The 27730-nt window shown below is 42.8% G+C and overlaps 5 protein-coding genes across 5 annotated transcripts in view; 2 read left to right on the forward strand and 3 right to left on the reverse strand.

Annotated features, from left to right (window-relative positions):
• Positions 1–17760, reverse strand: part of LOC6728758 — a 33641-nt gene extending 15881 nt beyond the window's left edge. Inside the window, exons 1-2 of the mRNA XM_016175051.3 lie at positions 16840–17760; positions 1211–1270 (exon numbers count right to left, since the gene is read on the reverse strand). The gene's annotated coding sequence lies outside the window, so the exon portion shown is untranslated. The remainder of the gene's footprint in view (positions 1–1210; positions 1271–16839) is intronic.
• A 230-nt stretch (positions 17761–17990) lies between these two features.
• Positions 17991–19671, forward strand: LOC6728759 (LEM domain-containing protein Bocksbeutel). The gene is made up of 2 exons (XM_016177110.3): positions 17991–19150; positions 19251–19671. Exons 1-2 carry the CDS (start codon positions 18104–18106, stop codon positions 19254–19256), a joined length of 1053 nt encoding a protein of 350 aa, XP_016035438.1. The 5' UTR covers positions 17991–18103; the 3' UTR covers positions 19257–19671.
• On the reverse strand, positions 19444–22135 carry LOC6728760 (dnaJ homolog subfamily C member 3). The gene is made up of 3 exons (XM_002104059.4): positions 21593–22135; positions 21416–21529; positions 19444–21039 (listed from the first exon to the last, which is right to left on the reverse strand). The coding sequence occupies exons 1-3, from the start codon at positions 21687–21689 to the stop codon at positions 19754–19756; spliced, it is 1497 nt and encodes a 498-aa protein (XP_002104095.2). The 5' UTR covers positions 21690–22135; the 3' UTR covers positions 19444–19753.
• A 274-nt stretch (positions 22136–22409) lies between these two features.
• LOC6728761 (zinc finger protein 883) lies at positions 22410–27661 on the reverse strand. The gene is made up of 6 exons (XM_016175043.3): positions 26889–27661; positions 24693–25557; positions 24462–24548; positions 23348–23818; positions 23136–23285; positions 22410–23078 (listed from the first exon to the last, which is right to left on the reverse strand). The coding sequence occupies exons 1-6, from the start codon at positions 27039–27041 to the stop codon at positions 22996–22998; spliced, it is 1809 nt and encodes a 602-aa protein (XP_016035440.1). The 5' UTR covers positions 27042–27661; the 3' UTR covers positions 22410–22995.
• LOC6728763 lies at positions 25553–26558 on the forward strand. The gene is made up of 4 exons (XM_002104062.4): positions 25553–25850; positions 25906–26061; positions 26118–26285; positions 26348–26558. Exons 1-4 carry the CDS (start codon positions 25800–25802, stop codon positions 26501–26503), a joined length of 531 nt encoding a protein of 176 aa, XP_002104098.1. The 5' UTR covers positions 25553–25799; the 3' UTR covers positions 26504–26558.
• Positions 27662–27730: the final 69 nt, after the last annotated feature.

A 27730-nucleotide genomic window follows, 5' to 3' on the forward strand; every position in this document is an offset into this window, starting at 1 on the left:
TCGACTTGAGGCAGCCGAGCATGAAGTCCAAAAAACACAAATTTATTTGATTTAATAAAGATACAAATTTGCATCTCGTATCTGCACTACTCTCTCACCGCAGTTGATGGGCACAAAAAGTATCGATCAGTTAGAGTCGAGCAAAAACAAGAGCAAAGTCGAGCAGGTAAAGATACAGATACAGATTCAGATACAGATCGTTGATCTCCAGCGACCTCAATTCATGTGCGTGGATTTGCAATCGATACAGCAGAAAAACGTTGAGATGGGGCAAAACCAAAAGGAAAAAAGGCAAGCGGCTAAAAGGGCCAACTTCTTTAAATGGGTTTCCCGGTGCAATTAAGACGCACACAAGCACCAACGATTCTGCGCTAAAAGACAGTAAAGATTCAAGAGCAGTTAACCAAAAAACCGGCAGTCAGCAACGGTCAGTCAGCCCGGCAAATTAGCATTTAACTGCCACTCAACAGTTAGGCTCGAGTCCGCCGGCTCCATATGCGAATACGAGTATGACTAGCGGCAATTAGAACCGAACTAAGGCTGAATCTAGTCAGCAGGTGCAGTTTAGTACAGACTAATGGCTACCTAGTGGTATTATCTATGATAAAAGGAATATATATGAATAATATGATGGGTATTACATGTGTTAATGTATAACACTAAGACCGAGGCTAAATCTAGTCAGCAGGTGCAGTTTAGTACAGACTAATGGCTATCCAGTATCTATGTTTAAATGAATTATGATGGTGGATATAACATTTCCGTAACAAATAACTCATTTATGTATCTTTATTGAATAAGCCTGAAACTAGTTTGTTACATTTCTTGAACTCCCAACATATCGCATACCCTATAGTTTGCAGTCTGCATTGCCTAACGGTCACTAAATGGTAGTACGTCGAGAGTTATGTAAGAAATTTGTTTTTCCCCGCACACACTCTATGAGTAATTGACCCATATTTAAGGTTCTCAATGCGAGCAGTGAGCCGTGCGAAAGTTTGCGTGCCTCCAGCTTAATGGCACCCGAGTTATGAATAGTGTGTTCGAACCACTTAGCTGCAGTCGAGTGGGACGTGGACTAAACTAAACAGCATATGGTACATATGTAAGTCATGGGTGATCCACACTTGCTGTTAGAGACTCTCCCCGTTTGAGTTTTTTCGGAATTTGATATGAAAATATGTTTATGGCTTATGTTTATGGCACATACCTGAAAATATCCACAAATCTTGAAGAGCCTTCGTTTTAGGTGTGTTTCGCGGAATGGGACCTGCAAGAGAGATGAACGAAAGAAATGATGAAAATGAAATATTTCAAGAAAACACAAAAGATATATCAATTTGGAAATGCGAAGATCACAAGCGCTTTTCACACGCCTCGTGAAATGAGATAATTTGACGGCAGCTTTCACATCGCGGGGTTTAGTAATACCTCCCTGCCCCCCCGGAGTGCAATTATAGAGCGATTTATTGAAAATGAAAATAAACACTCTCGTCGAAATCGAATCAAATCAAAACGCGAGGCGAGTCGAGTCGATTCGAAATCAAAACTTGCACAACGTTTGGAAAACAAAGCAAAACAAAGGCCAATCAAGAGCAATCAAGAGGCAGCTTCGAGCTGCAGTTCCTCCACTGGGAACCCACCAGATGCGTCACATAGCCACAGTTCGAGATACAAGATGCAGAGATACTGATACTAAGATACAATATACTGAGAGATACTTTATGTAGGCTGTGCTGTTTCGTCGCTTTCCTCTTTCGCCCAGCAAGCTTTAGTCATGAATCAAGCAATTGTCGAGGCACTTTTATTCTGTCTTAAGCGATATTCATGCTGGGTTATGGGGCGGGGTAATTGGCTTGGCAAACGGGTTAACGCTGACGTTAACCCAGAAGACGAAGAAGAAGAAGAAGTGGTAGTGTGAAAAGGCGCGAATATCTCCCGGTTACAGATACAAATTGCGAGTGCCCCTCCCTGACTAATTGTTTGTTCTCCAGCCGATTCGGCGGCGTATCTCCTCTGGTATTTTTTGTTTTTTCGTTTTTTATTTTATTTTTTGTAGCCGTTTTGTTTTGGAAAGTTCTGGTTGTGACCTTGTTTTTGTCTTTTGGCCAAGCGCCATCCAAAACTGTTGTCATTGGGTAAATAGCCGAGAAGAGAGTACGGGCTAATAAAGCAAAATGATCACACAAAAAAATTCACTAAAAAATAAGAAAAGATAAACAAACTAGAAATGCGCGACCAAACAATGCGGCAACATGATTCCGCACTTTGCCACTGTTTCAACAGTTGGGTAAACAAACAGACAGATGAACAACTAACCCATACCTATTTCTATTTCTACTTCCATTTCGTATTCCAATTCCCCGATTCCCAGTTAACTTTCAGCAGCGAAACCAATGCGACGGAACCGGCGACGTTGTGGTCCATTTCCATTGGCCAAACCAAATTGATCTTTGCCACCAGAAATGTGTCACACTTCCCCGCGAGCAATTGGGTCAGATATAATGATGGCACCCCAGAATGGTAAATCAATTTGGACGTGGTATCACACCAGACTTGCCATTCCCCCTGCGGTGATTCGACTGTTAGTCTGGGAAATGCAATCCAACTCAGCAGGTTTCAAAAGCTGATTCGAGCATTAAATTTAAATTTTACAATCAATTATCATATTGGTTCACCTAGAATTTAGCCGATACCTTCATCAATCATTTTATGGCCAAGAATGTTGAGTGAGCGATGGTGTTTGCCTAGTTGTTTATGACCATTGAAAGGCTATGCAAAGATTGATTAAAGTTTGACCTTTAATATTCGTAAATTTACAAGTTATTATTATTATTATTGTAAACAAATAACTTCCCTGAAAAGTAATAATGATTTTTTTTTGAGTAATGATCGCGGCTTGACCTTTGGAAATCGTCACACCTGATTTTCCATTGAAATGCATTTATTTATTTACATGGGTTCAGATTCCAAACAAACAGCTGTCGAAAAGTTAAATGGAATGCTTACTTTTAGGAATTGATACCGAAAAGTGTTTGAGATTTCTGTTGAAAGCCTATCAAAAATACTTGAAACTTTAATGCTACTAGATACTTTCAGCTATGCTGCTTTTTGCCTCCAATATTTTAGCTAAAAAGCTAATGGTTTCGCGCTCCACTAGGTAGGTGTTCCAGTTTCGCACTTTCCTTGCACCTCAAGCCCCAACTCGTCCCCATCGATTGCAATAAAGTATAAAATATCTGGCCCATAAACCAATTGCATAAACGATGAGCTCCACTTGGCGTAGGCTGTACCTGTAGTCGTGCCCATTCTGAGGCAGCAACCTTCATGATTCCGATTCTGTATCTGTATCTTTGTATCTGTATCTATGCATAACTAGAGACCCAGAACCCCGGCTTCAGCTGGCTCCAATGGGCTGGGATTTGTGTTTAGGTCGGGGGCTGCGTCGTTGATAATTTATATGTGTCGTCCAGCCCCCACAATCAAGTGGTAACCAGCATGGCCTTTGTTTTTACGGCCACTGAGATGGGGAGTGAGTTTTATTTCCGTTCCATTCCATTCCACGATGCCCCCACATCGTTTTCCTTTTGGGCCTCGGCGGCATCTGCGAACAATCTTACATATGTAATTGCAATTGCCGGGCCACTCACGACAGTCGAACAACCCAACAACCGAACAACCCAACAACCAACAACGAGTTCGACAACAACTTGGGCTCTGAGTTTCGGGGAGGGAACATTTCTACCTTTTAATTTGTGCGGCCAGCAACGAGAATATTTCCCTACACACAAAAAATAATAATATTATCAGAATACTGATCCTATCTGAACCTAAAACAGTAAGATATGTGTCTTGTGTCTTGTGGGTAACAACACCTTTGAGTTGCTTTGTAGCATGATCACCTTAAAATCAAAATCTTACCAATCCTTCCCAAAACAACACCCAATTTTCTTTCACTGTATGCGCCGATGTTGTGGTTTCCCCCCTTGGCTGGCTGCTTCATTTTAATGTTGTGTAAAGTTCTAAGACCCCGACAATTGCAACGGAAGTGCGTTCATTATTTTTAATGATTTTATTTAGTGGCTCCTCGGCTGCCTGACTGCTCTACCTTTTGCATTTGAATGCCTTTGGACAGGACTTCGAGGCATTTGCACGCATTTTATCCTGATCTTGGGCTAAGGAATGTCTGGCTTGTTGTGCCCCAGCCGACCGAGACAAGTAATTAGTGTTAGTGGTGGTGATCGGGGATCTGGAATCGGGAATCGGGAATCGGGGTTTGGTCGGTAGGCATAAACAAGTCAAGTTCTTTGATTCCCACTGCCCATAAAGATTAGGTATTTATGACCGCACCGACTTCCGTCCGTCGAATTGTGAGGGTGGTTCGTTAATATCTTAATGGCGCACAAACCCTAGACATATCTAGCTACCTGCTCACAGATTTCTAGACAAAAGATAGTCTCTTCTGTGTGCGTGGTGAACCCACCATCGATGGCTCACTACTATATATTACTATTATCTCTACATCTGTCTCGGACTTGGTCTGAGCAGCTTTAATTGCATCTTTCGACAATTAGCGAGAGCAGGGCTAATTTTAATAATTGAATGGAAAACAACTGAAAGTCAGAAGGGCACACAATTGACATTCACATGGGAACTGTCAGTCAACTTTGACCACAGAATTAAGCGACAGAATGAGAACAATAAGCTGATTTCTTAATGCCCTCACTCATTTAAAAAGATTTTCTGATAATTTAGTATTTAAAACAAACTAAAACTGAAACCATAAGTGAACCCAATCATAGCAATTTCATTTGCTAACAACAAATAGTTTGCCTATTAATGTTTATTGACAGTACTTGCTTTTTTTCTAGATAACACTGCAAATCAAAAGGTTTTCAGAACACGTAAATGGCTCATTTACATTAACGTTTCCAACATCATAATTAATTGCAATTATCCGCAATAGAACCAGTTTGATTAGCCGTGTAATGATCATTAGATCAAACTGTTGTAAATAGAGTTTATAAAATGCTGGATGCACTTTTGTTTAATGCTCTTTACAAACCAAATAGTGACCTGCAACAATTCCATGTAATATATTTGTTAATAAACTAACATCTATTATTCAATTCACAAGATTCATGCGCTTGGAATTCGATCAGATGAATACCCTTTGTGTGAGTGCAACCAAAAGGTGAGTAGTGCTGGGTTCAATGTGACGGGGGCACCGAACGCCCCTGACTGACAAGTGATCAGCAAACATGAGGGTGTTGGTGGGGGGATTATTCGAGGGGTTCGGGGAAGCGGTGCTGTTGCACCTGAGACAATTATAAACACAAACACAAACAAAGTGCACGAGTGCAGCCACAAAAGGGCGAACACAAAACGTTGCATGACACGCCAGCGGCAGCGGCAGCGGCAACAATCGACATCAATTGTTGCATGTGATTTGCAAGTTTTCTATTTTGACGTTTTTCTATCTGGGGATGACTGCTACCGAAGGAGGGGGAAGGGGGGAGTTCGATTTACATACGAGTATTATTGAAATCCGTATAAAAGGCAACAAAAGGGAATGAGGCAAAGCCAAAGCCGGACAAACGTCATTCAAGAGTCGCCGTCTCCGCCGACGTCGTCTTCATTTGAATCAATTAAACCAGTTTGGGTCTACGACTGTGGGTATTCATATATGTATGTATTCACGTCTGGGTGTGTTTTGTCGTTGTCGTAGCCACACTCATTAGGTATTCATCTGCCTCCACTGATGCTGCACTTGATTGATCATTCGCCGGGCCAGGCCGCGCCCAAAAGTTGGGTTAAAAAATTCCATGAATTCGATTATATGAAATCAAATTCTCATAGACCTTATTGGATGGACAACCCCCCTTTTTCCAGGGCATAAAAAAACCAACATCAAAGGTGCGAAAGGCCGACCGCAGGGGAAAACCAGTCCCATGCACATGCATCTCATCTCTCTATCGGCTTTTCAGTCCTCAGTTTTCCATCCGTTCAAAGAATGCAAGTTTTTTGTTTCCAAATCCAAATCCCCGCAGCCATCGTGTTAATTTTCGGTATCCGAAAACTGGTTTCCCAGATTATAGAACTCCTCCGCCGTCTGGGCACCGAAAAACAACTGGTATTTATAATGTTTTAACGCTTAGTTAGGAAACAAAAAAACAAAAACAAAAAAAAACTAAGAGTGGGGGAAAAGCAAACGTTAAGTTTAAGCCGTATTTAGGAATTTTTATGGAATGTTTCCATTGTCCATGTTCTAAGACGCCTCATCTGTTGTCTGCTCCTCTGCCTTTGCATGCCAACAAAGAGTCGGACTTCATCGATTCCACTTTTTATTAGCATCGAGACAATCAATTTCCCAGCAGCACTCAAAGCCAGCACTCCCAGATGAATCATTAAAGAACTAAAACTAATAGCCCACTCATATATCATCCAGCTATCATATATCACAAGAAAGCAAAAGCCAAGTCTCTGATTTATGCGCAATTTCATATGCCACTGCATATTTAATGAGTGCTAACTGAGGGAAAACAACACCGAAACAGACTGAAGATTGTTTTCCGCCATGCTAATATTCAGTAATAGCTGACTTTTCTTCGCATTTCAGTCAGTTAGTCTGTGTTTGCGCAACAATTATGTGTGGAAATTGCCAGAAGAAAGCAGAACATACTGCAACGGCAGATATGTAGATACAGATACAGATACGGATGCAGATACAGATACATCGCGGCCACCTGTTTTCCAAAATACATCGCCATGTGGGTTTTATCAATCGTATGAGCAGAGAATTGTTTTCTTCAAGTGCAACTAAAGCGATGGAACTTTGGCTAAGGGAATACTATATCATATCTGCTTATCTGGTGATACTTTAATGGTTATGTAACCGCTGAAAACCCATTGTCACCATTCAAGTTGAAAGCCATGCAAAGTGCAAGTGGGTGGCGCCCATTGAGGAACTTTGGCGACGAGAACCAGCCACAACTGGATCATCTACAAACACAATGGGCATACTAAGGCAATGTGCAGTAATAAGCAATAAATGGAAATAAAGGTCAAGTTTAAGTGGCGGCGATGACGAGAGAAGCAAAAATAAGAAAAAAACTGAACTACAAAGCAAAAAAACAGAATCCACAGATGTAATGAAAAGTAAGCGAATAGCAGAAATATCAAGTGGGTGGAAGTTGAAAAACAACTGGGTGAACAAATGTGTAGGCGTTCTATGAATGAATGGATATCTTATAGATAAACTGGAGCCATGTACAGTATGTCAAGAAACTGTTTACACACTGTGAAATATTCAACTTATTCTTTTACACTGTGACAGTTTCTTGACATACTGTTTATGTATGTAACATATGTAATATGTATGTACATATTATATGTAACTGGAAGCAGGAAAGCCAGAAAAAAAATTAACTTAACTTTGGGAATGAATAAGCAGGCATGAGTCAGGAAATTCCATCGAACTTTAAAGCTAATAAAACAAAAAATATTCAAAAAGAAGGTGACGAAGTCTTAAATCTATCTATCTATGTTCTAGCAAACAAGACAGTCAAATACATTATAGTACTACTGATTTTGAATAAACAACATGCGTAAAATACATGTTTTGTTAGAAAAAATGTTAGTTAGCCAGGCTTGACCCCCCCACCCCCTTCGATGATGTATATATAGTAATTAGCCAAAAACACAGCCCCCTCCCTTCCATTGTAATTTCATTCATTAATTTGTGCCATTGGCTGACTTCGTCGTCTTCGAAGGGGTTAAGATTCAGCGAACCTCGACCACCAAAGAGCAAGTGCCAATTAAAACCGAAGGGGCGGTGGGCGTGGCCACAATATGAGGGTGTTAATTAAAATTGAAATCAATTGTTTTCAGCCAGCTAACCACCGCAGTTTACGCTTCAACGAGTGCCCCCTCTTCGAATGAATTATTTTATGACTCTCTAGATTTCTGTGATATGTACATATCTATCTAGATCTACTTGAGGATCCAAAAATAGCATAGAGTAATCATTTAAGGCGTGATTGAGATTCGCACGAAGCCCTAAATTGTCGACTTTATGCGAAAATGTCGCTAAAAATAGGCAATATCTATCGCTCGAGCTCTAATTGCCTTGGACAACTGACGATGGCTATAACAGAAATCCAATTAAATGCTAGGACACGACGCTTTTCCCTCATCCACGACTTCTCAGTGTTTTTATCAGCCATCATATGTTAAGTGCGTGATCAGATATATATAACTGATATAGCTCACGAGTGCCAGGGGCGTAGTTTGCAGGGGGTGCGATGATGGGAAAAGTTGGGTGCTTATAATATATAATATGTCTCACTTGCATATGCACTAAATTCACAAATATAAATAATTTTACATTATTGTTATAGACTTCATTTGGGCCAAGTAAACATTGCCTGCAATCAAAAGTAAATTAAATAAATACAAATGCTCTGCAAGCAAAACGATCATTCTACAAATACGTCATATCTTTATTATTTAACTTTATAGACGTGAACTGATTTTTATATATCTATATATACTTGTTTGTCCCATACTTTTAACCCCCCTCTGTGCAAACAAGTCGGCTCTCAACTAATTCAGCGCACGGGCAGTGACTTTATCAGGCTCTAGATAGGGGCAATTTCATAGTTTGTTCGGTAATTACGCTTTCAAGTCTTTAAATACATTTCCAGTAATTGTTTAAGCAATTTCAGTTAATGCCCGTCAAGTTGCCACTTGAATTGTTTTTAGCTATTGCGCAATTCGCTAACTTATTCTTTCACGCGTTGTAAGCCATTCTAAGATATTCGGACATTATTTATTAATATTTATATGCCGCATAATCTTTGGATATGTTCAGGTTCTTTTATCTTTTTGCTGGCTGGACTTAGGCAACAATAGAAAGGTGGGAACTTATAAAGTCTGGACAGGTTTTCAGAAGCTCAGAAGAGCTATTTAAGATATTTATTGTTTTATTTTATTGTAATTATACCAAAATGGTAACAAGGAATCATTTTATTGTATTTTTCGCTTAATAAAATAAATTATTAGAAAGAAAACCAGCAAAATCCAAAACCAAAATGGCCACTAGAAAAATGTTAAATTACAAATTCAATGCACATACAGCAAATTGAGGCCTTTGGCCGGCTAAAACGGCAGCAGGCAGCAAACAATTGAAAAACCTTCATGAAAAATTAGCCACGATGAGTGTTTTTTTTTTTTTCTGTTTTTATTTAGCCGACTCACGAACTAACCAAAACGCTTTTGGCTGCTTTGGGCCGCGTTTCATTCATATGGGCCAAGAGTTTTGGGCCCGAGTTTTGTTTTTCTTTCCATTTTTTTTTTTGGCGCACAAATCAATTGACAGAGTCACGTAATCAGCGCAATCATGGCTAAAAACATTTTGCGGCTTCTTCGTTTTTCAAGCACCTTAAATCAATCAAAATGTCGCACCCAGCCAACTGAATAAAAGGTAAACGTAGACAAAAACAGGTTAATCGAATTATGTTTGGCGAGATGCAAAAACGTTTACCGAGGCCCCAAAAAAAAAACACTCGGGACCTTGAGCCAATTGATAAATGCATAAGCAAGAGTTCATTCGAAAGGCTTGTTAACTTTCTCATAGTTTTGGTAGTTGCACAACTTAAAGCTAATGGCTTAAAAGTGGTCCAAAGGCAAAGTCAATGTTTTTTACCTTTTCGGTTTATTGGCAAAAAAAAAAACAAACACGCAGATGAAATGGAATTCATTTGCCAACTTGATTTATCTTCGCTGGTAATAAAAATTCTCAAACATTAGCCAAAACCAAACAAATTGCGTGCCATAAATAAAATATTAAATACTCGCATGTGCTGCAAAAAAAAAAAAAGATTGACAGACTTGTTCAAGGTTTCGCCTTGCTAACCCACAAAAAACCTGCAGTAAAAAATAAACAGAACACCCGCAAAGACCGATAAAAAAACATTACCCCCCCAAAAAAAATAATAACATTTAAACAAAACAAAAAACCTGGCACAAACAAGTGAACAAAAAATGTTCGCTTTGTGTGTTTATTCGCTGTCTGCTTAGAAACCAATGAAAAAGGCTTAAACCAGCTGAGATTTATATTTGGGCTACAAATATTTTAGGAATTCCACGTAAATCTCACAAATCTATCTCACTGCTCACTCAACGTCTTCCATAATTTTCCACTTGATCTTGGCCATAACTCTTCCCGGCTTTTTCCATTTTCAATTAGAGCAACATCAAACGGCAATTGCCACATTAAGGCGCGATTAAGGCTATAGAAAAAATTCCCTTTTGTATATAGAGCCAGTGTCTTTAACCTTTGCAGCGCCGGAAATTGGTGTAAAACTAGTCTCGCTTTGCTCGTGCTGCGCAGCAAAGCAAAAGCATTTTTGTATCACATTGCAAGGCGTTTTCAGGTTCAAGCCACTTTTGTGGTCAACAACATTTCACCGCGGCAGCAACTTGTGCAGCAGCGGCAACACTTCCGATAGCAGTTGCCACACTATATGTAGCAACTATAGCTTGTGGCTATGAATGAATTGGGTCCGATCCGATACGATACGATGCGATCCGAGTCCAAGCTTGAGTCTGAGTCAGAGCTGAGACCTGACTTTGCCACAAATGAGTTCATAACGTTCAACGGTTCGGGAAAGAGAGGAAAACACGAAAAGAGAAAAACTTTCATAATTACAAACAAGGCGGGCTCCTTGCGCTGCACTGATAAAAATAATGTTATATTACTACCATTTCATAAGGGAAACAATGCTGTGCAAGCATGCTTTGTCAGCAAAATCAAGACCAAAATCATCTGTGTGGAATTATTACATACAAGCTGATATCGTGGTGTTACTCCTATATTATTTGCCATTCTGGCTTTAAGCTAATCCAATTTTTCTCAGTGCTGTGGCGTTCAACTCACCGCAGTGACTGTTGTTCGGTGCAAATGTGCGAAGAGTGGTTGCCGCCGACTCTGGTTTGCTTCAGTAGCTGATTATTTAATCGAAATGATTATGTTTTGGCGTTGCCCATTAAATGTAATCATGCAACTAAGTGCAACACACTGCAGCAGCAGCAACATCCCGAGATCCCCGTCTTGTCTTCTCCGATCTCCGATCTCTGATTGTTCATAATTAGCCGTGGCAGGCAGGAAGTATCACAGGCCATGCTGCCGTAGACAAAGCCAGCAATTTGCGTTGTAAAGTGAAATAAAGCAATCAAATGCTCAAATTGTTTGGGAGCCAGCAGCTCCTCCAGTTCCGAAATTGTAGCGCTGCCAACCCCAAATAGTGAAAATAATAAAACATAAGCCAAAAAAAAAAAATTATAGCAAGTGCAGAGAAAATCAAACAATGACAAATTGCTGGGAATGGCTTTTCTTTTCCATCATTTTCCCCATAATGCTGGGTATGCAGAGAATAATTGTGCGTAATAAAGCTGGCCAACCGCTTCCTCTTTGCAGTGAAAACGCCGACGAAAGATACAAAATCTGGACAGGAAGTCAAGGGAGAAAATTCAAAATAAAATTATTATTCAGCCTTATCTGAAACCTATTTGAAAAGATTTGTTTGGCTGCATTTGTTATACAATGTATATGCATTTGAAACATCTTATATGAAATTTGCTTTTGCTTTTTTGTTCAGTTTAATTACTCATTCTTCAAGTGCTTGAGTGTATTTGATTTTGACCAATTTTTGACATGTTATAGCGATAATGAGGCTGCAGTATTTAATATTTGGCTCATTTGCTGCAAACTTATCGCACTTTTTGGCTTATCATTTAATCCCAGACACGCACATCCGCTTTGATAATACGCCGTCAGATGAAATGGTATATTAACAAGTTGCTAAGATAGATCCATTTCAGTTTATAAAAAGGAGTTTCGTTTTTATGGCATAGTAACACTTTGGATTTGACTGCACGTGCTATTTGGCTTATGGATAGTTGGCCCAAATCAAGCCTCTATCGTTGCCAAATTATCGGCAAAGCCGTACGCTACATAATGCAAAATATTTCCAACACATTGGCCATTTTATCTTGCTCTAGGGCAACTCGGATTTTAGCACAGCTGCCAGCTGCTGGTTTTTTTCGATAGAAACTCAGCTGTCTCGTGTGATTTTCACTTAATTCTAGCCACTAGCCTAGGGTTCTATAAAAGTCAGTTGAATTTGTCACAACTTAACAGGTTTAAATGCTTTGGCACGGTTCTGAAAATTCCGATGAATTAATGGCAAGACCTAGAAAATACAATTAAATATTTATGGGTTAAAGCGGCGGAATTTCAGCTTAAAACAAATCAATTAATTAAGACGCACGCAAGGTATTTGTACAAATCATACTTAATAAGGTCAAATTGGCAATTGAACAGCAACGCAACAAAAAAAAACTGGACGCCAGTTCAAAAACAAGTCGGCTTATAAAAACGTAAAAACAAGCGTATCTTTTATCGGGCTTTATGCAAATTGAGAGGCAAAAAGTTGCCTCAGCCAGCGGACAAAGAGATCGAAGCCAGTTAAATAACAAATTGATAAATATTAATAAGGCCAGAGGGTTATTTGTCGTATTTGTTTTTGCTGCTAGCGTGCGTGCATTGCATTTACGCTTCAGCTATCCGCCAGATAGCTGTGTAGCTGCGTATCTAGCAGATACGAAATGTCATCACTGCCAGTTACAGTTAAGCCAAGTTGGCCATTTGAGCGGGCCTTTTATATGCAAAGCACATGTGTGTGGCATGGAATGTATCCGCCAGATACAAATTGCACTTGCAATCGAGTGTAAACAAAACACAAAGGCGCAAGAAACACGCGTGCGCTCGTAACTCGACTCGAGATACAATCTCGCTTTTTGCCCAGATACATTTGTAGCTGCGCGATTGCCGCAATCTAATATTTATTAAGACACCGTGTGACTTATGCACCGCGATGCCTTGACTTTAGCCCGCCATTCGCCGGGATGCAATTGTCGTGCCCATGTATCTGATGACTCAAATTGGGTCACCAGATAGTGCTCAGATACATGTGTCTCCCGACATTGTTTACCTTTCAGGCAGCAGATAAGCGCGCAGGTATTAAAACTGATTTTATTACAGCGTTTTGTTCGTGATTCACCAGCCACTTTGATTCACTTACACCAAAATTAGAATGAGTAACAAGAGCTGATAAGAAAAAGGCAGCCAAAACAAATATATCAATCCATAAAAGACCCTCGACTGCAACTCGAAGGCTAATTGATTCTAATCCAAATACCAAGCTATCGAATTAATCTACGTACTGATATGAAACATTTGGCATTAGGTTCCTAATTACGCCGCACTTTGGAAATATCTCAAATTACGAAGGATTGTAAAAGAGCCATACTTCAAGGAATACACTCTTCGAGGTGCGAATATTCCCTTATGGTTATGATTCTAGAGGTTTTTCCAAGCAAGTCTTCCTAGGAAAGGCCAATAAAAACTTATCGAAGTAGGAATTTCCAGGGCCGTTCATACTCGAAAGCAAGGCAAAACGCCCCTTATCTGATAAAATCACCTACCTGGCCAGGAATTTCTAGCCTGATTTTTCGAGAGGGGAAAGCCAGCGACTTCACCTTCGAATCGGGGCTTTCCACTCCAATAACTTTGGCCAATGGCTCCCGCCTCAAGTCAATTCCATGGCGATCCGCCCAGAAGGCAATACACAATTAGCAGTAGCCAAGTGGCCAGGTATCCAAGTGGCCAAGTATCCAAGTAGCCAGCAGTAACCTCAATGGCCCCACATGTCTCCTCCACTCGTGTCACTTGGCGGCAACCTTGTGCCGTGGCTCTGGACATATAACTATATCTATATATCCATATATCTATATGGGTATGTGTACCGCTTATGGGATAAGTGTATGCCGATCGGCGATCGACGGTTTAGCGATCGGTGTTCGTAAGCGACACATAAACCATAATTAAAAGCGCAAAACAGTTGGCCCCAAATCGAAGCCACCGAAAAAACCAGTAAGCAAAACCAAAAATGCGCGCGCGCTTGCGCACTGCGCACCTGTTTTTTTGTTTTTTCTTAACCGTAGTCGTACTACCCCCCCTTATTGGCCATACCCCTCGGATCTACCGCCACCCTCGCCAGTTGAAGTTGGCCAGTTTCATGAAACAATTACGAATACGAGTGCAAACACACTGGCAAAACAAAAACCGATCCGATCCAAAACCGATACGAACCGATACAAAGCGAAACAAGCTGAGGCGAGCGGCAAGTTGGCCAAGCTGTTGGCCAAGTTAAGACGAATACTTGGTGGCTACTTTTGGGGCGATCGAGGGGGTGGGGTTCGAGTCCAGCACTACAACTCGCCCCTGCTTGCAACGTTGCTTTTGTTGGGGCATAAACACGGGCACAGTGGATATAGGGTCTAAATAAAACTGGGTAACTAACTTAATATTACAGCAGAAACTAAACATTATATCTAATACATTATAAGACACAATGTACAGACATGCCAATTAATATAATTTCTAGCAATTCAAGCTTAATAGCTTGTAGTTTAGCCTGTTTTTCTTGGTTTCTAACATTTGTCGGATGCTTTGTTTGGAACACAAATCTAATATCTTTCAAGGTGAGAACACTTTCTGGAAATGCCTTAAATGAGCGGCTATCGCCAGGGGTTAACTCCTCAGATAGTTTCGCCTTTCGGCCCACAGTGCTCGACAACTGGCCCGGTTTGCCTACGAACGGAGCTGACTCCCTTGTCACCCCACTGATACCCCCCCCCCCCCCCCCCCCCCACCTTTTCCAGCGCCGCCCCCTTTTCATCCTTTTCATTGAGAGCTGCACGATAAGAAAATATTTGTAGCATTTAAGCAATAATTGTCAACAACATATCTTTGAAATACATCTTGTTTTCCTTCGAGAAAGTATCTTTTTAAATAGGTAGAAAATTAAATTTTCTACATTTTTTATTGATTTAAATCTGGCTTTTGGTCAACATATACCAACTTTTCTTGCTGTGCCTTTCGATCGCTTCGATTTTTGCTCGATCGCTCGCCTTTTTAGCTTTGGCGTAAAATTGCAGAGCGATCTTGTTGCTGTTGTTGTTGTTGCTTTTGCTGCCATTAAGGCAACAACGGCTAAAACACACACACACACACTGGCGCACGGACAAAGAAACAAACAAACAAATACCAAGTAAGAAACCTGTAGAATTTACAATTACAACAACGGCAAACACAGCGCGCGTATCTGCGTCAATGCTTTTTTTTAACGTTTTTCTACTTTGTTCGCTTGCTGGGCGCATTTGCAATTGAAGCGTGGCTCACACAGATACGAAAACACGCACACATGCAGGCGGCTAACCCACTTGCTAGCGCCATCTCGCTCGCACCGAGCGGCTTGGAGTCTGAACGTGTTTTTTATATAACTTTTTTATGCGCATAGTTTTGCTGTTCATAAAAGTTGCTGTTGTTGTTGTTGTTGTTGGGCGCTTGTTTTGTATTTTCTGCATATATCAACTTTTTTGGTGGGAATATTTGGCATTTTGTTTTCTTCATGATTGAGGAATTTTTTGTTTTTTAGTTTTTGGTTTTGTTTTTCATGTCTAGCTCTGGCAATAAGTAGATGCAAGATTGGAATGAATAAATGCATTTGGCTATGAGTCATATGGGTTCGGGATTGCAAATGGAAATGGTATGGAATGGTATTGGGAAATTTTCAAACAACTAAGGCTTCCAAGAAATGAAAATGGCTAAAACCGAGTCGAGCTGCTCAGTCTTGTATGCCACATTATAAATCATTTTCGAATCTGTTATCTCATTCAATTTAGTGTCAAATTGGAGCTCCATCGATGCGATGCGATGCCATGCGATTCGATTCGATTCGAGTTGAATCCCACTCGGCAATCCACTCAACTCTCATGACTTCATTTGGTCTTGTGCAATTTACTGATTATCTCATAATCATTCGCTCGTGTGCTTCAGTTTGCTGGCGCAAAAGAGACTTTTTCTTCGCGGCTTAATGATGCTTGGAAATTAACCAGGGATTACATAAGTAAAATTAAATTAAATCAAAATGGAAATGGAGATGGAAATGGAAATGGCAATGGAAAACGAGCGATGAAAACGAGAAAACAAAAGCGGGCAACAAATTTGATTTTATTAACCTGCGACTGCATTTCAATTTTGGCATTTACAACATTTTCTTGTCGCGTGTGTTGTTTTCGTGCTGATTTATGCCGCTTTTGGCCCAGCCGCCGTTTCCAGTGAAAGTTGAGCGGGTTCAACAGCAGAAACAACAAAAAACAGCAGCCAAAGGTTGTGTCAATGAACTGCGGTGGCGAATTCCCCAATTCCCCCAATTTGGCTTGCCTAATGTCATGGGCATTCGGCTAATCTTTTGTTAACAATTGTGATTTGGCTTATCGATGGAAGGCCTCTCACGTGACTTGGCTATCATGCAATACCAAATATAGGCAATGATCGGCCAAATAGAATGAGTTGCCCAACACAAATTGTATTGGTAACAATAAATAACATTTAGAGCTACTTGAAATCAGCAAATTCATATGTACAAGCCTCTCCAAAAATAGCACCAAATATGTAATGTACCTATATTAACATTTAGTTGGAAAATTTTAGTTTTTTCATTACAACCCCCACATGCTTATTCTGTAGACGAATTCTAAATTATAAGTAAATATATCTTCATGAATGCAATTGTTCAAATGCTCTGTGTGACTAACAATTCCTTGGAATTCGTTGTAAGTGCAACGTAAACAATATTCAAAGAATACCCGGTGGTCCTATTGGGCACTTTGAGCTGCAGAAGTGTAAAAAGGGTTGGTTTTATTGCTCACCTGGTGTTAATTGTTGCGGCAACAGGTAGTTCTTCTTCTGGTGCAATGGACTGGTGAACTGGACTGCCGATAAGAAGGAGGCCACGCGCAGAGTTTGAGTTTGGGCAATAGCAATATCGAAATGTAATAAACCAAATACCAGAAAGGCAATTACTCGTTCACTTTCGATTCGATCGGAAGATAAGGAATTTTACAGGGAAAACTCGATGTCAACACGTTTAAACAAAGAACAAACGCACTTATTTTCCGATTGCGCTTAACAAAAAAACAAAAACCGAAAGACGAGGATATTATTTTTTCGTTTAGTATTTATATCTACTTTTATTCGTTGTTGTTTTTCACGTTTTATGTGTTTGTTTTTGTCCCGCTTGCTCTTTTTTGGGGCGCCTTTCTCGCTCTTGTCCGCTTTAACCGGTTTTTTGGTTTATGTTTATGCTGCTGCTTCTACTGCGGCCACCGTTGTTGTTGTTTCCCTTGCTCTTGGCTTGGTTAAATTGAAAATATGCTGCAATTGCAGCCAGCAAATTGTCGAATGTTTCTTTGCTACTCGAAATCGATGCCAAAAACTTTAAAAACACCCGCGATGGAGGTAAACAAAAGGGGAAACGATGGAGGTAAACGAAATGAGGCACACACGCAGGCGCAGAAAAGCAAAAAGTGCAGGAATGTTGGGCGCCGAACAGGTGCAAATGATTCACGATTGTTTTCCCACAATCCACTGTTTATGCTGCGATGCTAAAACCCCTCAGTTTTCCGCACTGCGACTTGGGAATTTTCTTTGGCTTGGCGAGCGCTCTCCGCGCGGCGATTCGTTTAATTCGAGCGTGTTGTTTGCGATTGAACACCTGTTGCGCGTTCGATTTTCATAAAACTAACTGTGTGACCGTTGGGCGTTAGTTGAAATAAGCCACAGAAAGCATATCCAACGAAGTCTGGCAGCACTGTTGTGAATGTTTCGTTTTATAACACTACACATTAGGCGATTATCCGATTGCGCATAAAATATCGACTTAAGTTTTTAGTCAAGAAGTTTGTTCTTCTGCCTACTGTTAAGAAATTGTTTTTATTTTCGTACGCAGCTCATCCAGTTTATGAAATCTAGCTATAGTTTGTCAAACAATATTAGTTCAGATAGCAGCAATCGATAGGCGTTCTCTTAGGTTGAACATCCTATCGCTGCCGTTCCATCACTAATAGACAACAGCAACCATTGTGACGACATTGCTATTTTTGTGTGTTGTGAGTTTCACCACGACGATAAATAATGTCGGACCTTGCTTACTTAGACACGTTGGGCAACAAGGAGCTGCTGGCCAAGTGCCTGGAGCACGGCCTGCCCGGTGTTCCCGTGACGGACAGCACCCGCAGCGTCATCATACGCCGACTAAAGTCTGTAATCACCGGGGTTCCGCTGAACAAAAGCAAATCTGCAAGTAAGAAAGCGATTCCGAGGCGTGAGACCGTACACGGCAGCCAGGTAACGACGCCCACATCGGAGCCAGTGCGTCGTACGCCCGGCAAGAGTGCAGGCCGCACTAGCAGCAACAACAACAAGATCAGCGAGCAAAGTCGTCGCACAATCGCCTATGGACTCGATAACACCTCGATCTCGGGAAGATCTGTGCAGACTACTACCACGGTGTCGGATATGAGCTCCCAGTCGGAGGACGATGGCTGCTACATGGTGGACTCACCGGGCACTAAGTACTCCAAGGACCAACAGCCTAGACGCTATGTTTCTCTAACCAAATCCGGAGTTCTGACCACATCGTACACACGCGAAGTTGACCAGCCGTTGGTCGAACAGGAGGATATACCACGCAGCTACACCTACGAAAGACCCCATGTGCCAGCCGCCACTCTTCACTCACTTCCCACATACGAGCCACGCATCGAACCCCCGACGTACAGACCGACAGATTTGGGTTTTTCGCGTCCCCTGCTGACCCAAACCAACTTAAACTCGACCAGCTATCAGGAGGCATCTGCATACAATCCAAAACTGTCACCCATTTCGCCAAGAAACACTTTCAGCGGATCCGCTAGGCCTTTTGGTGGCCCAGCGCCAGCACCAGCACCCATTCGCCAGCGACAGAGTGTTCCAGTAAGTGGATCCAATCTGGCCCGTGGTCGCCTGCTCCAGCCGACCACCTCAGTAAACACTCTATATCCAAAACTGAATCAGTTCTACGATCAGCCGGACAACGCAGGCGAACCCATGGACACGGAGAGCGAGTCCGAAGTCGAGGAAGTGCCCATCAGGAGCCAATTCCAAAAGAATCGTTTCTCGCCGCTGGCTAGAAAACCTCTGGTAAGACACCACGATCAGGTTTCGCCCATGGCGCAGTTTCGTGCACTGGCGGTGTCGTTGGATCAAAAATATAATCTCAAATTCTACATAATCTTGGTAGTGTTAGTGATGCTGGCCACTATGGTGTACGTGGTATTGACACCCAACGCCTGAGAAGCGTTCATATCACGGGACAACATTTGGCTTTGGTTACTCCACGCATTTCAATCACAGACTACAGCGAAGGAATATTTATGCAGACCTTGCACCTTTAGACTACTTTTAATTCCAAACATTTTCAAAATTAACAAATATTCAATTCAAATTTCCAAGTCTTTAATTGCTTGTTCTCGCATATTGTTTCTTTTTATACATAATTAGAAAAATGTACTACATTATAATTATTGTATTGTATTAAATAAACTAATTAAATGTAAGTGCTCAGTGTGTTTTGTTGCGATTTGTGTGTGTTTGTGGTACTCTCTGACAACGGACCATGGGTTTATTTATGCTTTATGCTACTATTTACACGCCATTTAAATGAACAAAACAAACAGTGTAAAATCGTTGAAGGATATCGGGGATCGCGGCTAGGACATCACAAAGCAAATGGCTGCTGGCTGACTAATTGAAGTGGAACTTGAACTGGAACGGCGACCCGTGCTGGAAGTGTCCAAACGGATGTTCGCCATGGAAGCCGCCACGCTGATTGCTCTCAGGATCCAGCGGATCCTCGCCGTTGTCGAACTGGCGACGCTTCTCGGGATCCGTGAGAACCTCCTTGGCTGCGGCAATGTCGATGAACTTCTTCTCGGCCACCTTCTTCTCCTCGTCCCGGAAGTTGTCCGGATGCCATTTTTGCGCCGCCTTCCTGTAGGCCTTCACAATCTCCTGTTTGCTGGCGCTGCGCTTAACGCCTAATATCTTATAGTAATCCCTGCGTTCTGACTGCTTCTGCAGCTTCTTCGCCCTCTGGATGCCTTCTTTCGCGCGGGTGTTGCTCTCCTCCAGGTCGAGAGCTGCTTGGAAGGAGTGTATGGCATCGTCGTACATCTCGGTGCCCAGCAATGCGTCAGCACGATCACAATAGACCTGAGCATCCTTCATAATATCCAGTGCCTCCTTGCACTGCTGCAAAGCCTTGCCGAACTGCTCGTCGCCGGTGTAGCAAGTGCAGAGCACTTTGTGTCCCTCGTACCGGATCATCGTCTCCTCCGGCTCGTTACGCAGCACTGCCTCTCCGGCGGCTATGCACTCGGCAAACTGCTTCTCCTCACGCGCCTGCTCAGCGTTCACCAGCTGCTTTTCCACCTTTCGTAGTTTCTTGTAGAAGGGGAAGCAGAGCTTGTGCTCCGGGTCGAACTTCAGGCACTCGCGGATCTCTTTTAAGGCATTTGTGGCGTGGCCAATTGTGTACAGCAGCTGGGCAATCTTGTAGTGACCCTCAGTGCTGTCCTGGGTGAGACGGTTCACCTGTCGCAAGTCAGCAATGGCCGACAGTGGATCATTGATTGCAATGTAGGCATCAGAGCGAGCCTGCCGGAAGGGCACAGCCCACGGCGAGATCTCTAGCAACTGTGTGATCATGGGGATGGCGTTTTGGTGATCACTGTACTGGATCAGCTGCTGCACAAGGACCCATTGCTCTTGGGCGGGTGCCAAGCGGGAGTAGTGCTCCAGCACCAAGCCGTTGTTGGGTTCCTCTAGAAGCACTTGATCAAAGTCCTGGATCGCTTGCTCGTACTCTCCGCTCTTCATGTGCACCACACCGCGTTGGATGCGGGCGGCCGTGAAGTCTGGCTTCAGTTCCAGCACCCTGCTGAAGTCCTGGACAGCAAAGCGCGTCTTGCCCAGCGCCAAATAGACGGTGCCGCGCTTGAAAAGCGTCAGATAGTTGTTGGCATCGCCCTCTGTGAAAATGATAAAGGTTAAATCAATGACGAGGACATAGAAAGCCTGGAATATCCTTGCACAAATGAATGTAGTACTAAACAAAAGTTTACCAAATTAATTTAATCATAAAATTCAAGACAAAATATACAAGTTTGCTTATCCATTGCGTTTCTATATGGAAATGACTACCGAGTTAACCTTGGCATTTGCAAAAAATGGTTTACCATAAGATTCTATGATTTCTTTATCAAAAATAATTAAAATCTTTATAATATATTTAAATTCATTGGCGATGGAAACTTTTGAAAGCGATGTTATGTAAATTCTCGTGAATATAAATAAAGTGCCATGGATATTCAGATTCTTTCATGTGTAGAAGCCAGTTATATTTACCAACAGCTGCATGGTAGTGCGTCAGTGCATCCGACAGCTGTCCGCGGGCGAGGAACTCCTTGCCCAGCTCCAGATGGTTCTCAATATCCGCCGGACTGGCCGTCGACTCGGCGCCTGAGCGAGAAACAATGACGTGTATTTCAGATGCACTCGATGATAAGGATTTGAAGTACGTACCTTCCAGGAAGAGCTCCAGCAGGAGCAGCACCAGGCAGGCGGCCAGTTTCTTCTCGCCGCCGCCGATCATGAGCAGGTCACTCAATGGCAAGGCCATGACGATGGCTACGTGTACTTAGATGCCCCCGCAAAAAACCAGTGTGGGCGTGATTTGGAGTTGATTCCCAATCGACACGCACGTCAAATCTGCTTGGCGTGGCAGCTGCTAATCTCTACGGTCGCACCGCTTCCCCTCCTGCACATCCACTTTCACTGGCGGCTTTATTTTCAGCTCGCTGTTATGGATTTTGCGTCCGTTTTTGGTAAACTTGCGGCGCCGTCTGCGATGATTATTCGGTAATTTCTGACTTGGTCAGCTGATTGTTTTGGCCGTCTGTGTGTTATGGAGTTTAGCTGGTACTCCCCGTGGGCATTTCAGCCACTTCTAGTTCGGAATCGCGACCGCTGTGCACTGAACTTTTCGCTTATAAATATTATAAACTAAAAACTGACGTGTTCACGTTCTCTAGAGATGGGCGAATTTTGGCCGCAGGTAATAAGTCACCGATTCTTCACGCAGTCACGAGTCGCAACTATCGGATGTGGGCGACGGCGGTGCTGGCAGCTTTTGGCTGTTTTCTAGCTAGAACTGTTCTAAAGAAAATTATAATAAATCAAATAAATTGTTCAGATTGCACTAAACTACTCATTAAAGTGAAACTAGCTTTTTGAAGCTACTTTAAAGCCAGTTTTGAAATCATTGCAAAAAAGTGTATTTGGGCAAGTTGTCGAAACCAATCGATTTCTGCCGCCCACTTAAAAAAATAACGGCAATTCAAACATTGGTCAAATGAATGTTTATTCGGAACATGAATTTGGTAAATATATCTGCAACTACACATATTAAAATCCATAGTATATTGATATTTTAAATATTCTTATACATTTTCGGTAATTATTGTAAATACTTATCGGTTTCATCTGGAAATAAATGCATTTCTTGAGCATTAAAAGTTCGCCGCGAAGCTTAGATTGCTCGTATAACATCTTGTTTCTTCTCATTGCTTATTTCTTATCGCTAAGTGGTCAAATGGATATATGTATGTATGTGCTGGTAGTGTTTAAAGGCGATCTGTGAGATTAATATGGCTCAGAGTTAGAAAGAGATATGCGGCTGAAGCGCCTTGGGGACCGATCGAAGAAATGGACAGAGATTTAGGTATATGGATTATGGCCTACGGAATATCCACTAAATAAAGCTCTAAGCACTTTCACGTTCCAGAGATCGCTGCGTGCATAAATGGTCTAGTAAGTGTAATTGGATGGAGGGTACATGTATGTATATGGTCTATTTAGGCTTGAGTTCCGAGAGCTACGCTCCCAATGCATTGCAGTTTCTGCGCTGTGCTTGCTGTTCCACTTGGTTAGGAAATCACAATGTTGATCAGATCATCCAGAGGCTGGTCCGCCGAGAGCGGCTGAGAGGCGTGTGTCTTTTGCATGTGAGCTGGAAGTGATGTTCATCTATGTGGAAGTGCATCATTGAGTGATTTCGCATACATACTCTTGAGCTTAATGTGCGTGACAAATCTTTCCTGACAGAGATCGCATTTGTAGTAGGTTTTGCCCGTGTGAGTTCGCTGATGCAGCCGCAATGACTTCTCGAACAGATAGGCTCGACCGCAAACGTTGCACTTGAAGTTCTTCTCCAAGACTGCAAAAGATTGATGTATTAGTTGTTTCCAAAGATACATATGTACATGCGAACATCCTTACCCTCGTGACTCAAGCGATGCTGGGTGAGCACATACTTGAGGGCGAATGCCTTGCCGCACACATCGCACACATTGGGCTTCTCCTTCTCGTGGGTCTTGATGTGCCACTTCATGTCCTGGGCGCGCTTAAACCGCTTGGAGCAGTGCGGACAGGCGTGCGGTCGATCCTTCTCGGAATGCACGGCGGCGTGCCGCTCCAGAGCGGACTTCATGTTGAACCTCTGGCTGCAGCTGCCGCACTGAAAGAGTCCGGAGTACTGGCGTTCCCGCTTCTGTTGCAGCACCCGCTTGTTGTTAGCGATAATGGGAGCTCCAGGACGCTGCAAGTGCTCCGCGGACATGTGGTGGATCAAATCCGGTTCGCTGGAGAAGGGCTGGCGGCACAGCATGCACTCGCTCCGCTCGATGGCAGTCAGGTTCTCCCTGTGCCGCTCCAGCATGTGAATCCTTTTCTCCGCATAGGATGCAAAGACTGTGAAATTGGACAGAAATGGGTTTAGCATCCATTGGCACATAGTTAACGGATGGCTAGTCGTAGAGGGTGTCATGAAGTAGAAAACTCGGAAAAATGTATCGTCCTGAAGGTAGGAAGTGAAGTTTGTGAAGAAAAATAAAACTATGGTAAAGTAATGGATGAAATTCCTTAGATTCAGGACGATTAGCTAGGTGATTGCTGGCATGCTGCTCTCCAGGGATTCGTACGGTGGATGGACTTGGTTATGCATTTGGTTGATTGGGTTCGATTGGGCTAATTGGTTAAAACGCTAGCTAGGTGGCTATGTGGAAATCAAAGTACAAAACGTTTGCCGTTCGTTAATCGCATGCGATGGCTAAAAAGGTGTACAAAATAGAGCTGGGTTAGCCATTATCTTTACCGTTGCTTTTGGCTTGACTAACACACTATATAGGGCGGCAGAAGCAGCCGGTCTTGGCCCAGTTTCTATGTTCTTAAAGCGCTCGTTGGATGTGAGAATGTTGATATATGATGCGACAGATTGATATATGGTGGTTAATGCTCATGTTTGTGAGTTGTTCAAATCGATGGATCTTCCAACACCAAGTACCGAAGATCCTAATGTAGGTGTCCCCGGACTAGAGGAACCAACTTGACTTACCCTCCGTGCAATTGGCACACTTGTAGGGCTTCTCCCCGCCATGCTGCCGGTAAATGTGCCAGCGAAGGGTCTTCAGATGGATGAATGCTGTGTGAATAAAAGGGTATCTAAACTTAATAATGTTTACTAATAGATTGTAAAGAGGAGATAGTAAAATCAACAGGAACAGTGATCAACATGGCGTATGCGCAATATTCAGCTCATTGGTGATTGGTGATTGGTGATTCTTACTCTTCCCGCAGAAGCCGCAGTGCTCGCTCTTCCTGGAACTGGTGCCCGAGTGGGTGGCCTCGTGGCACATGAGATGCCGCTGGCTGATGAAGAGTCGCTCGCATCCGCTGTGGCGACACTTGAACTGGCGATCCGGATTGTGCCACTTCATGTGGTAGTTGAGGCTCTTGCGGGTGTAGAAGCGCTTCTCGCACAGCGCGCACTCAAAGTCCGTCTCCGAATGGTACTTCTCCACGTGGTGGCGCAGATTGTGCCTGTCGCCGTACTTCTTGCCGCACACGCCGCAGGCATGTTGCTTCTCCACGTGGCTGCTTTTCAGGTGCACTGTGCGCGAGGCGGCGTCCTGGAAGCGGGCCTCGCACTCCGGACAATTGTACGGTTGCTCCGGATCGTGGCTAGCGTTGATGTGCTCCAGCAAGAGTTGCTGCAGCTGGTAGCTCTCCTGCGGGCGCAGACAGAACTTGCAGGCATAGCTAATGGTCAGTTGCGGGGGAGCAGACTCCTCCGTGATTGGTTCATCCACCTTCTCATCATACTGCTGCTGCTGCTCCTCCTCCTCCGCCTCGTCGATGTCTACGGCATCCACAAAAATCTCAATGGGATCACTGGCAGTGTTGTTTGGTTGTGTTTCGGCTGAAACCGTCGTTGTTGGCTTGGTTGTTTCCGTTTCCTGATGCTCTTCCGCTGGCTCCAAGTCCTCCTGTCCAATCTCCTCATCTTCCAGGCTGCTGGCATCGATCTTGTCGTAGATGTGGGACAGCTTCAGCTGTGCCTCCTGGCAGGCCACTCGGAATGCGTTGATCGAGCAGAACTTGGTGAAGCAGTCGCTGCAGATCTTCTGGGGCAGTCCATCGTTGGGAGAGATCTGAAATGAATTCACTGGATTTAGTCGGCTGCATATTTAAGTCATCGAACAAATTGACTGTCATATTATAGAAACCAACCAATTAATCGAATCGCTATGCGTTGCTAAATTACCTTGAATAATTGGAGTTCGTGCTTTATTATTATGAAACGCAATTTGATTTAGTTATTGGGAATACTTATTTTGCAATATATTTTTTTAAACGAATTCAGTTTAGTTTATGCTGTGACATTTATTGCACGATGCTGAAGAATCCACGCTGCCTTTTAGTAATTCTTCTCATGACTAAATGGGTTGCTACTTCGAATTAGCATAAACTGCATTAAACTAATCGATTTTTTCGTACAGGCCTCCTCGAAATTTGAGTTCACCAACCTCCAGTGCACATCGTTCGACAAAAGTTTCGATGATTTTGAATATTGCTACATAAGGTCTGCAAATCGGAGCTATAAGTACTTAACCCTAAAAGTGAACCTATTCAAAACGCCAGTTACAAAGGCCAAGGTATGTGAATATTAAACAAATTAGTAACATTTACCATTATTTGTCAATATATTCAGTTAACTTTCATACTATATAAGCGATTTAACGGCTACAGACCCTTCATGTTCAACGTAACATTGGATGCGTGTAGATTTTTAAGAAACACTGATTCGAGCCCAATAGGAAAATACTTTTACGACTTCTTTAATTCCTACTCGAATATTAATCACTCCTGCCCCTTTAATGTGAGTATATGCATTGTGTATTATTATTATCAATTTTCTACTATTTTACTATTATACTATAGAACGATCTGATTGTCGATAAGATTCCCATAGACTTTGTTAACCACAGAGTTACGAAGGTTCTACCCTTTCCTGAAGGTGATTATCTACTGGAAACTCATTGGATTGCCTATGACATCGATCGGGCGATGGTCAAGGTATATTATACTATATCCTAGCCATGTGTCTTTGAATGTCAATGTGGAAAATAAATAATGATAATTATTCACGTAATAGGAACAGTGTTTTAAAACATTAATGATTCCGGAAAACCTTAGATTGACAATTTCCCCAAAGATTTGGGGTTGGCAGGAGAATAACCATGCTATGCATAATTAAGCCCCAAGTGGCTCGATTGTGAAAACATGGCTAACACACAACTTTCACTTGCGAAAAGTTGCAATTGTTACAGTGAGAAAAATACAAAGCAACTAGCTAGGCACAGAGTAAGAAATTGGGTAAGTTACATTAATTTAGAGATTGGGAATCTTTTGAGACAATGAATACCAAGGACATGTAGTTTTTCCTATCTTAAATCACATTTAGACTGGATCACGCACTCACCTTTAGATTCCAGTTGGCGAACTGGAGGCGAATCTGGGCCATTTCGCTGGGCCAGCAGTTGGGATGATGGAGGTCCAGGAAGTGGCTGTTGTTGCTGCCATTTTCGAAATCGCACACGAACATGGAAATCGCACAGGTGCGGCACGTTTCCATGGCGTTGGCCGCAAACAAAGTGGCCAGCGAAAATGCGGCAGTGCATCAACGGCGATGACAACGTTGGCGATATGCGGCCAATGCAACTGCAACTGCAACGCCCAAATTCGACGCGCCAGCCATTCATGTGCGGTAATTATGCAACTTTACGAGCTACGCGGGCTGTGATTGCGTGCGTCGATACGAAAACCACATCCAAGTCCGCAGCCACATCCACCGAATGCCAAGACGCAGTGGCTCAAAAGCATTTGCACGCTGGCATTGGATATTTTCACAACAAATATTATTGTGCACGTTTTTGAGGCATTTTTGGATGCTGAGTGATGATGATGCTGCTGCTGCTGCTGCTGCTGCTGCTGTTGGGGAATTGGGCGTCGAGGACTGGGGCACTCGGAAAAGTTTTGTCTGTATCCGGGTGACGACCTCTGCTCCGCTCGCTGTGGCCCCTTCTGCTGCGCCTGCTAGCCAATCCAATGGTCCGTGCTCGCCATCCGACGAAGTTCGAGCTTCCGCGTGAACTGACCTTCGTCGAGGAGCAATCTTTTGGAACTTGCAGCGCCGATGCTCCCACTCCCACTCCCACTACCACATCCACTGCCAGTCTCTGTCCACACGGCCCACTCTTGTTTAACCCACTCGGATGGAACAGCTGGCTTTGTTTGTGTACTTGCGCAAAAGCCCCGTTAGGC

This window comes from Drosophila simulans, chromosome 3R (assembly GCF_016746395.2).
Source record: "Drosophila simulans strain w501 chromosome 3R, Prin_Dsim_3.1, whole genome shotgun sequence".
In the NCBI taxonomy this organism is placed as follows: Eukaryota; Metazoa; Arthropoda; class Insecta; order Diptera; family Drosophilidae; genus Drosophila; species Drosophila simulans.

Excerpts from the sequence above, each read along its gene's own strand:
- LOC6728760 (XM_002104059.4), bottom strand. The coding sequence starts at position 21,689 with ATGGCCTTGCCATTGAGTGACCTGCTCATGATCGGCGGCGGCGAGAAG. Across the intron at positions 21,530-21,592 it reads GCTGGAGCTCTTCCTGGAAG|GCGCCGAGTCGACGGCCAGT; the intron begins GTACGTACTTCA and ends TTTCTCGCTCAG. Across the intron at positions 21,040-21,415 it reads GCACTACCATGCAGCTGTTG|AGGGCGATGCCAACAACTAT; the intron begins GTAAATATAACT and ends TCATTTTCACAG.
- LOC6728761 (XM_016175043.3), bottom strand. The coding sequence starts at position 27,041 with ATGGAAACGTGCCGCACCTGTGCGATTTCCATGTTCGTGTGCGATTTC. Across the intron at positions 23,819-24,461 it reads GTGTGCCAATTGCACGGAGG|TCTTTGCATCCTATGCGGAG; the intron begins GTAAGTCAAGTT and ends CCAATTTCACAG. Across the intron at positions 23,079-23,135 it reads CACGCACATTAAGCTCAAGA|CTCACATGCAAAAGACACAC; the intron begins GTATGTATGCGA and ends CATCACTTCCAG.
- LOC6728759 (XM_016177110.3), top strand. The coding sequence starts at position 18,104 with ATGTCGGACCTTGCTTACTTAGACACGTTGGGCAACAAGGAGCTGCTG.
- LOC6728763 (XM_002104062.4), top strand. The coding sequence starts at position 25,800 with ATGCTGAAGAATCCACGCTGCCTTTTAGTAATTCTTCTCATGACTAAA. Across the intron at positions 25,851-25,905 it reads TTCTTCTCATGACTAAATGG|GCCTCCTCGAAATTTGAGTT; the intron begins GTTGCTACTTCG and ends TTTTTCGTACAG. Across the intron at positions 26,062-26,117 it reads CGCCAGTTACAAAGGCCAAG|TTAACTTTCATACTATATAA; the intron begins GTATGTGAATAT and ends CAATATATTCAG.